This window comes from Myotis nattereri (assembly GCF_964212035.1).
Source record: "Myotis nattereri genome assembly, chromosome: 1".
In the NCBI taxonomy this organism is placed as follows: Eukaryota; Metazoa; Chordata; class Mammalia; order Chiroptera; family Vespertilionidae; genus Myotis; species Myotis nattereri.
Window position 1 is genome coordinate 180,096,543 of NC_138075.1, and position 11,448 is coordinate 180,107,990.

Here is an 11,448-nt window from a genome sequence, read left to right on the forward strand (position 1 = left end):
CTCCAAAGCTAGTTCTGAATTTGGTGACTACTACGACTAAAGCAAATTATCTGACCTAGATTGATGGCAGGAACAACACTTTGCCATAAGGCTTTGGATAGATATATCTCTGTCTCCTGCATTTTCATCACTTGTAACAAAGAGATGCTAACTCAGATTTCACAAAGCTTAATTCTCATAATCAGCTAGCAAGGATGGCTGGGTACCCCTAAATTGCAGGATACTTTTAACATGCTCTACTTTGCAAATTAATTCTAGCCTAGAATTACAGGAATAGGGGTAAATAGGGTGGTACTGTCTATACAGGGTGTCTCCAAAAATGTATACACACTTTTTTCTGATAGCTCAATTTATGTTTCTTTCTTTTCAGATTTAACCCATTAGAATTAATAATTATTCAAAGTGTATATACATTCTTAGGGGATACCCTGTATGTTACTGCTCTGGCTTGATAGCAAATTATTTACTACAAAGAATTATCACTGCCCGGCCCGTGATCCTCAGTGGTTCAGCGTCAACCTATGAACAAGGAAGTCACAGTTCGATTCCTGATCAAGGCACATGCCCAGGTTGTGGGCTCCATCCCCAGTAGGGAGTGTGCAGGAGGCAGTGAATCAATAATTCTCTCTTGTCATTAATGTTTTTCTCTCTCTCTCCCTCTCCTTTCCTCTCTGAAATTATCACTAACTCTGAGAAAAAGAGAACCCATCGATTTTCCCCTTTTAGAGTAAAAATTCTAAGTTATTTGCTGTCATGTTAGAGGAAATGACTTTCATTTAGTGAATTCCAACTAAATATTAAAGTATTATATCACAGCATCACCTCTCTCCTCTTTGACACCACCAATGGTAAAATTTATTTGTGCTAGACTAATAGTAACAGAATTTTAGAAGTAGGAAAGATTCAAGATATCACGTGGTTCAACCCAACTAAAACTATACTCGGCATGCTTGTTAAACAAATATTTGTAAAGAAACCTTAGAAAAATAAAATTGAATTTTTTCCATATACAATCACTGAGAAAGTTTATTAGCTCCCCGATTTTGAGAAAGAACTTCTGTTTTAAGCAGCTAGATTCTGGCATACACATATAAAAAATTAAGTCAACTATTTTCAAAAGTGACAAGACCATGCAGCATGGAGATCACAAAGGAACATTTATAGATGATGGCAATCAGTCGTACACCAGGAAACCAAAAGCAATTTATGTAGGAGTTTGGCATGCTAGATTTCCTCTAAATTTCTATGACTAATTTCTCAAGCAGTTTTATTTTTCTCACATAATCACTCTACTTACTTCACAATATAGATGATAGCACTTGGTTGCATACATGGATCCAAAGGGATCATGGAATAAAATATGGTTTTAAAAGCAGTCTGATTCTATAATAATGGAACAAATTACAAGATTTAAATGGGAAAATGTGAGATAAATTAGTTTTCTCCTTTCAAAAGCTAAAGATTATTGTCCTTTTGCTTTTTTGTGTGTGATTCCAGTACTACTTTGCTTAATCTAATAATTTCTAACCCATTTATAATTTATGCTATTCTGTACTGCTGCATTGCCTTGCCCCAAATTTTGTTTTCATCAAGCATATCTACCAGTCAGCCTCTTTGGGGCTTCCAGGTAACTTTTTCCCTAAAAAAAAATAAAATACATTTGATAATAATACTAATCCTTTGCATGAAGCTTTCATATACATTATTCCATTTCATTCTTAAAACCAAGTAGCAGGGTTGATAAATAGATTTCCATCCTCTAGAGGAGAGAAGAGAAAGCCCAGAGAAGTTAAAAGGCCTGCCCAAGATCACAGCTAAATAAATGACTGAATCAAGAATGTCAGTCAAGTTTCTTTGCAAAATGCCCAGTATGATTTCTTAAAGCCACCTCTTTAGCTGTATCAGCTAGTCTCTGGTCATCACTCCGTCTCTATTGTCACTCTTCACTCCCACATCTATTTCCATGTTATAATGTTTAGGACCTTGTGTACAAATACCTGCTGACACAATAGTAACTACCAGTGACTTCTGATGATCATCAAAGCCCTTATAGTGCTTGACTTCCTAACGGCCCTTAGGGACAACTAGGACACATACATGGAGATGATGGAATCGGTTTCTTGTACCTCTGCCAGTAGGAATTCTATAAATTTAAAGAGGTCTTCCCTTCTCATATCTGAAAACAATGAATCCATGACTTTCTCTGAATATTTTGCCTAATTATCATCCATTAGTAGCTGGAGTATTAAGGTTCTGTATGTCAGACTTGGAAAATATAAAAATTTAAATTTACATTAAAAACAGTCAATTACTATAATTCCAATCAGACAGGGACCAGCCAGGAAACCACTCTAGGTTAATTTAAATGAGGAAATTTAATACATAGATAATGAATGATGAAAAAGCTGAGAAGCCAGCAGGGAATAGTGAAGCAACCAAAAAATTAGTAATTGCAAGAAGCCCCTAACACTTTCAGGGCCTCAAGGACAGAGGGAAATGTCTTTTGACTGGAGACTAGAAGCAATAGTCACCTAGTGGAGAAACGAGAACTCAAGAGAGGCTGTCCAGTGGGGAGCTAACACCATAGAGAAAAGTAGCCACAGCAGGAAGAGACCATTTAGGAATATGAGGAAAGTCGGTGAGGAAAACCCTGGCTTTTCTCACCTTTCCTGTCTCACAGCACTACCCTCCCCCCACTCCTCCAATGGACCTAATCTACCTGGAGTCTAGCTGGCAAGTAAATCTGAGAAACACATTGTGTGGGTGAAAGGTCAGAAGGGAACATTAGTTAGAACAATGGCATAAAAGAGAAATTTAGAGATGTAATTGGTTGCTAAATTATGTTCAATTTACTTTTTTCTTACATAATGAAAATGATCTGCAAATCTCTGAGTAGCCTAGACATTGTAGCATTTGGTACCTAATGTAGTTGGTTAGTGAAAATAATGCTAAGTGTAGAGAATGATGTAGCATAAGTAGAATCATATTTTCTCATTACTCACTTTAAGCAATAATAATTGCTATCATTACACAAAAATATATACTATAATCATACAATTTACTTGGACCGCATAAAGGCTTTACTTAGCCTGTCTTAATATATTTATACCTGTAATTACATACTTATATAAGCATTCACTCAAGACTCACTATGCAGCATGCTATTTACTTGTCTCTAGAAAAACAATTATTTCATAAGACAGGGTCATATCCTCAAGAAACAAAGAGTATAGGAATCAAGAATAAAATAAATGACATACATATCGTATAGGTATGATTGAGAGGAAGACACAAATAAGGCAGTAGTTCATTTTTCCATGGAGCAGGGAACCTAATAAGAATGCACAGAAGAGAAGATTTTGGAGTCAAATCTGAAGACTCAAAGAAAATGCTATATCTCTCTGAAGTGTTCTAGGCTTTTCTCCCACAGGCACAAAGATCCATACAATGACTACTTACATTCTACATTTTTTTAAAAAGGAGATTAAATTAGTAATTTTATTTTTTATAATGTATATATTGTTGATAGTATTATAGATGTCTCCCACTTTACCCCTTATATCCCCCTCTTTCCAGCCCCTACCTGTCCTACCTTGTGGATCGATTTTAATGCTAAATCATCTGCTCATTTCAAGAAAATGCTTGAAAAAATTCCTTATATTTCCATCCACTTGGTAATGCAAGAAACATCACAAAAATATTCACTATTTAAAAAATCTTCAAGGGTTACCTTCTTTTTCCGTCATTCTCAACCCCGTCCCCTTGCTCTCCTGCTTTCTGTGTGCTGCTAAATATTTTTATGGCAGAGAATCTTTGTTCTATGTTATTTTCTTTTTTAATACCACCCTAGATACTTTTTAATCTTTTAAAAAATATGTTTTTATTGATTTTAAAGAGAGGAGGGAAAAGTTGGGGAGAGAGAGAAACATCAATAATGAGAGAGAATCATCAATCGGCTGCCTCCTGCATGCCCCTACTAGGGATTGAGCTCACAATCCAGGCATGTGCCTTGACTGGAATCGAACCATGACATCCTGGTTCATGGATTGATGCTCAACCACTGAGCCACACCTCCAGGCAAGATGGCATAGAATTCTTAAAATGTATCTAAAAATGCAACTATGATTTATGACAAAGGCAATAATAAAGTGGAGAAAAATTTTTTTCAATAAATGGTGCTAGATGAATATTCATATAGGCAAAAAAATTAGCTGATCCTTTATCTAAAACATACACAAAAATAAATTCCAATGGAGTACAGGTCTAAACCTAAAATATAAAATAATAAAGTTTTCAGGAGAAAATATAGAAGAACATCTCTGTGACCTTGGAGTAGGCAAATATTTCTTAAACAGGACAGAAAAAGCACTAACCATGACATTTTAAAACTGGAAAAAATGGACTCTTAAAATTCCTAGTTGATGTCAAAAATTACCATTAAGACAGTGAAAATTAAACAATAGTATAGAATGATATTCACTATATATGTGTGTGTACCTCTCTTTCTCTCTCTCTCCTTCTCTCCCTCTCTCTCTCTCTCTCTCTCTCTCTCTATATATATATATATATATATATATATATATATATATATGTAGTCTGTCAGAAGATTCCTATCCAGAATATATATATACATTTAAAAACATTAAAAATTCATGAGAAAAAGACACCCAATCCAATATAAAAATGAACAAAAACACTCTTCACAATAAAGAACATAGAATGGCTAATAAGCATGTAAAAATGGTGTGCAATTTCATTAGTTATCAAGGAAATGCAAAATAAAATCACAATGTAACACCACCACCCACACACAAGAATGGCTGAAATGAAAAAGATGGGGATATACCAAATGTTAATGAGAACATGGAGCAAACACTTTGAGAAACTGCTTGGCAGTGAACAAAGGACACGTTCCAGAACATTTAGGTACTCTATTCCTACTATCCCCAGACTGGAAATAATACATATGGCCATCAACAGTAGAATGGATGGGCAAAATATGATATATTTAGGCAATGGGATATCGAACGAGTAAGTTTGAAGAACTCCCAACTACACACAAGTAGCTGACGTGCAGGGATACGTACTTGAGTTAAAAAAAAAAAGACACAAAAGGAATGTATGCACTATGATTCCATTGATATAAAGACTGTTCATTTAGGTCTTACTCTTAGGACATGGGGGTAGGGGATATGGAAGGGGAGACGAGCGAGGGCTTCTGGGGTGCGTGCAATATTCAGGCTCTTCATCTAAATTCCGGTTACATGGGTTTATTCCATTTTGTGAAAATTCAGTTAAAACTGAAACGAAAGAATGGCAGGAATGGATCAGACATTATATTTAAAACCAAAGAGATCATAATGAACTATACGTCCCCTAAACCCTAAGCCTCGCAGGCACGCAGGCACGCAGGCACGCAGGCACGCAGGCACGCAGGCACGCAGGCACGCAGGCACGCAGGCACGCACGCACACACAGAAGCACGCACAGAAGCACGCACAGAAGCACGCACAGAAGCACGCACAGAAGCACAAGGAAGTGGACACCTCATTGGCTGGGGTGGCAGACTCCCGGAAGTTGGTTCTTAACACCACCTCTTCCACTTCCGGGCACTCCACCTTCCCGCCTTCCTGCCTCCGCCGTGCTGCCTTCCCGCCTCTGCCGTCCAGCCTCGTGGCCTGGACCCCTGGACGGAAGCCGCAGGGTAAACCTTGCCCTGGGTGCCAGGAGATCGCCTCCCCGTGGACTCCGCCCGCGGCTGTCTTCGCTCTACCGCCGCCATCATGAACATCCGCAATGCTGTGCCGCAGGACCTGATGAACATGCAGCACTGCAACCTCCTCTGCCTGCCCGAGAACTACCAGATGAAATACTACTTCTACCATGGGCTGTCCTGGCCACAGCTCTCATACATTGCTGAGGACGAGGATGGGAAGATTGTGGGCTACATCCTGGCCAAGATGGAGGAGGACTCCGACGATCCCCCACATGGCCACATCACCTCCCTGGCCGTGAAGCGCTCGCACCGGCGCCTCGGCCTGGCCCAGAAGTTGATGGACCAGGCCTCCCGGGCCATGATTGAGAACTTCGGCGCCAAGTACGTCTCCCTGCACGTCCGGAAGAGTAACCGGGCCGCCCTGCACCTGTACTCGGACACCCTCAACTTCCAGGTGAGTGAGGTGGAACCCAAATACTACGCGGACGGCGAAGACGCTTACGCCATGAAGCGGGACCTCTCGCAGATGGCCGAGGAGCTGAGGCGGCCGCTGGAGCTGAAGCAGGGCCGGTCTGCGGAGCTGGGCCCCAGGGAGATCCAGGCGACCCCCGAGAGCACGCTTCCGGGATCGGAGCTGCCCCGTCTGCAGCGGAAGAAGCCGGCCACGGGCAGCTGTGGCAGTGACAGCAGGGAGTCCAGCGAGTCCACCGACAGCCCCGGTGCCCAGGACAGCCCCGAAGACTCGGACTCCACCTCCTAGGGCCTGCGTGAGGTACTCTCTCTTCCTGCCCGCGTACTTCCTGCCCCGAATCCCGGCACCAGGCCGCGGCCTGCCCGGAGGCGCCCCTTCCTGACCTGTCCCCGCTCTGCCAGGGTTCCCGGGGAAAACCACCTGGTGGCCTTGGGGCGGGTGTAGATTGGGTTTCGGGGAACCCGTTGCTCACTATTGGACGTTAATAGCACCCCGCTTCATATGCTGAAAGTAGATTTCATCAGTAAAAGAAACAAGTGTTGATCCGGCCTTTTTCGGTATGAACCGTGTTTCAGGTTACCACGTAGTTAATGAAATACATTTCTTCTTTATATAATTGTAACTAATAAATGCAGAAACGATGATAGGATTATAAAATCACCATTTTGCAGCTTTTGATGAAGTTATATATCTAGTCAACTGTTATCAGTGGCTAATACTATTAGGTTAAAGTTGGAGCACTTTTTAATAATGGATCAGACTGACAACACTTCAAGTCACCGATTAGGTGTCACATCACTAAAAGGGAGATGACTATTATGTGCCTCCTAATGCAATAGGAAATACACAGTAACACCTATGGAATATTCATGCCCAAAGGAAATTTCATAGATATATGTATGAAATTCATTTGGAATCCAAACAAGGCTCTATAACTGCCACTTTCTAAAATATGCTTTTATTGATTTCAGAGAGTGGAAGTGAGAGGGAAAGATAGAAACATAAATGATGAGAGAGAATCATTCATTGGCTGCCTTCTACACAGCTTCTAATGGGGAATCAAACCTGTAATCCCGGGTCTTGTGCCCTGACTGGGAATTGAACCCTGACCTCCTGGTTCACGAGTCCATGCACAAAACCACTGAGCCACACTGGCTGGGCTATAATTGCCATTTTTATTTTAAAACATAGTGGGGCATGATGCAATTGGTCATGTCCAGAAAGAATTTCTACAGAAAAAAAATGACTGGTTTGTTCAACAAGTAAATGTCATTTAAAAAAAAAAAAAATGGGGGGAGGGGAAGAAATTATCAAAACAAACCTTAGAGATATATTGACCTAATGCAACCATTGTGGACATTGTTTGCAGCCTGATTTAAACAAACCAAATATAAGACATTTTGAGAGAACCAGGAAAAACCTGAACATGGGCTATATGCTATTAAGAAATTGTTAGTAATTTTGTTAGGTGAGCTAATTTGTATTGGAGTATTATATTTAAAATGTTCTTATCCATTAGAGATACATACTAAAATAATTAAAGGTGAAATAATATGGTGCCTCGGATTTACTTTAAAATACTCAGGCAAAAAAGGAAAACAGAAAGAGTTGCTGAGGGGGGAATAGTAAGATTGGCAAGATATGATAATCCTTGAAATTGGATAATGGCTACTTGGGAGGTTCATTACGTTTTTTTAGTTTTTTGAATGTGTGACAATTAAGCTAACTGACAAAAACAATTATTATACTTTCTAATACACACTAACACTAAGCAACCACTAAAAAGTCGTTTAAAAAACTTTAAGTTCCATCAAGGAACTTTGTAAACACCTTAAGAATTTCAAGGATCAATGAACTGTTGTCAATTTAGAAGCTTTAACTTGTCATTCTAGTCACATCTTTCCCATAACAACGTCAGGTCATGAGTGACATACCCTGCATATAATTAAAATAAATGCTGTCTGATTAACTCATTCATAAAAATTTTTGTCAGACAGGTTTAAAGCTTGGTTTACAGAAGTTGTCAGGGCAAGCTGATGTTTACATTGCAGCATTTAAGAATAAATGAACTATATTTTTATACAGCAGACTTAATAGCACAATAACCCAGTTTTATTTTCATTCACTTCTGGTTCCATAGATTATAAGAATTTATATATAGAAAGTTCTTGGGGGTTAGAAAAAGTATGTTCTTAAGGGAGTTTTTGCATCTGCTTTTAACAACATGAAGGCTTCATAATGACTGGGTTCATTTGGTCTAAAGTTAAATGCAGCAGAACATTCTAAAGAGGAAGATAAAATTAAGCAAAACTTATTCCCTTAAGAGGAGAGTTTTCACATTTACAGCTGTCTTCAAAATCTGGAGGGCTATGTCAAAACTATTTTATTTAAAATTAACAAACCTTTTTAAAAATGAACATTTTTCAAATACTTATGTAGAAAACCTTTTGTAATATTGATCTCATATTTTGTGGTTATTGGCTTCTTTTTAGTGTTAAACTCCAGCCGAGAAGGACTTACATAAAATAGCTAATTGGAAATTGCATATTCTCTTTATATAAAACATATTATATATATTATATATCATATACACACACACACACAGACACACACACACTAGTATAATTGGATGAATTCAAGAGCACTTAATATTGCCTGTGACAAACAAAAATAACTGCCACCCTTGTAGGAGAAGAGAGAAATAATAAGAAAATCGTCCTGGCAGTTAAAAATCTCAGTGTGCAATGTACAAATACAAATTCAGGAATGCAGTCAAACCTGAGTTCTCGAATATATTCCATTTTAGCAATTTGGTTCTTGACTGTCAACAAAACTTAGGTTCTCCACCGACAACCCTTTCCTGTTGATACATCAGCATGACAAAAAGCGTCTCTCAGGCCACAAACCAAGGAGAGAACCTGAGTCCCTTTATCTGTGCTAAACCTAACATCCCAGGGTTGTTTTTTTGCTTGTGTTGCTAGTGAAATGGTAGATTAGCACAATTTTTTTTTAAATCCTCACCCAAGGCTATTTTTCCATTGACTTTTAGAGAGTGGAAAAGATTGGGAAAGAGAGAAACTTAGTTGTGAGAGAAACACATGGATTGGTTGCCTCCTGCATGAGCCTTGGCCAGGGCCCAGGCTGGGTAGGAACCTGCAACCCAGGTATATGCTCTTGAGGGGAATCCACCAGGGACCCTTCTGTCTGAAAGCTGAGGATCTATCCCAGCTGTGGGATAGAAATGAATAAAACTAAAAAAAAAAAAAAGACCGTGCCCTTTTATGTAATGGTGTTTACTTTGAATATATATTAGTTCACGCAAACACTCCATCCATGCTTTTGTTCCGGCCCTCCGTCCAGTTTAAGAACCCATTGTGGGCCTCGAGACAAAAAGTTTGCCCACCCCTGATCTATCCACTGAACCAAGCAATTAGCACAACTTTAAAACATAAAGAAGCCACCAGGAGTGCTAATGTTACTAAGGTTGTGAAAGAAGCAATGACCCCAGGCAATTGAAGAGGCAGAGAAACTGTTGTTGACTTGGGTAAACGAAAAGCAGTAGTTACAGCATTTTAGAGGCAGTGATTTGTGGAAAAAGCAATGTTACATTCTGACTTCCTAAGAGACACCCCTGGAATGAGTGCTGAAAGGGATTTGTTTAGTCTAGTAGGGGTGGTTCAGGCTGAAGGAGGCTGTGTCCTGTACTGAGCATCACTCTCCCAGGTTGATTTCTGATTTCTGCTGAGACATCTTCATTGGCCTCATCTAATGTTTGGTCCTCACTGGTCACTTTTGGTCCTTTCTATCCAGAGGCCTCTTTAGGTCTCAGATGCTCCCCACCATGTGTGGGCCATTTAAGTAGCAAGGGTATTATTAGTCTGCATAGGTTAACTGTTCTAAAAACTAACCCCCAAATATCACTAACTTAACACAATAAGAGCTTATTTTTTCATACCACACTCCAATGTGATGGAGATGTGGAGCGAAGAAAGAAAGAGGGACTCTTCATGAAGTCATTTAGGAATCCATCTAGAAGAGATGTTCTTGTTTTGTTCATAGCCTTTTTGGCAATCTGACGAAGCCTAAGGACCCCTTTTCAGAAAATGGGTTTTAAAAGGCATAAAAATCATATGGGATTACAAAAGAAACCAATTTTATTAAACTATAGTTATTAAACCATTTAAAAATAAATGTTACATATGTATTTCTTTATTAGCATATGAAATAAAAAAAATCTAGTAGTGGGTCTCCTAATGACTGTTATTTCCAAGAAAATTTGAGTGTAAGTGATATTTTGAGATACCCCCAATAGTAATATAATATGACAATATCTGATTTTTATTGGTGGCAAAGTCATAAGTATTGTTAATATTGTACATTGGTCTGTACAATCATATTTCAAGGAAATTCTAAATTTCAGTTGGAGGTTGGTGAAAATGCAGAATTTTTCTTTCAAATCCAAGGTCATGCTTCCCCTAAATTCTATTAATGGATCCCACGTTAGGAATTTTGGATTTAGTGATCTGCTATTTTCTAGAATCATGTATTCTTCACTGGTTCATATATGTTCAGCTTGCAGATAAGGGGAGAGAATGCACATAGAGGTTCATATGGGTTTTAAAAGTCAGTCCCATTTCCCAAACTAACTGCAGGAGAGGCTAGGAAATGTAGTTTAGCTGTGTGCCAGGAGGAAAAGGGATGAGTCCTGGTAACGACACAGCACAGTTTCTGCCACAATGGGAAACACACTCGTGGTGCTCTGGACTATGAAAAGTTTTGCTTCCATGCCCCGCTAGGAGCACAGGATCATTCTGGCACTTTCTGGTTATCACATGTCACATAAAATTCTGTGAGACTATTTGGGCTGTCTGCTTAGTCACATGACCATATGTTTTGTGCTTTTGCACAAACCTGGGCATAAGAAATTGGGATTCTGCCACCTTGCTGACTTTATGTCTCATTAAAGTCTGGAAAAAATAAATGAATCCCAGTGTACAAAATGTACAAATCCTCCTATTCTGAAAATCCCCCAAACTTCTAAAGCTTTAATTATCATCCCTCACCTTCATCCCATTCGACAGGGGTTCACTGGTACATACATTAATTGCCGGAATGGGAAAAGGCTACTGTGAAAAAATAATAGGAAAAAATTTAAAAAGGTTAATATAACAAAAGTATAATCCTGCCTCAATTGTGGTGCTCTCTCCTTTGGAGCTAGACTTCAGACACCTACAGAAAAAAAAAATCCTGAAAGAAATAA

General features: G+C 39.1%; 1 protein-coding gene across 1 annotated transcript; it reads left to right on the forward strand.

Annotated features, from left to right (window-relative positions):
* Nucleotides 1–5,783: 5,783 nt before the first annotated feature.
* On the forward strand, nucleotides 5,784–6,476 carry NAA11 (N-alpha-acetyltransferase 11, NatA catalytic subunit; the record flags this gene model as incomplete). Its single annotated transcript, XM_081111312.1, has 1 exon — nucleotides 5,784–6,476. One exon carries the CDS (start codon nucleotides 5,784–5,786, stop codon nucleotides 6,474–6,476), a length of 693 nt encoding a protein of 230 aa, XP_080967438.1.
* Between the last annotated feature and the right edge of the window lie 4,972 nt (nucleotides 6,477–11,448).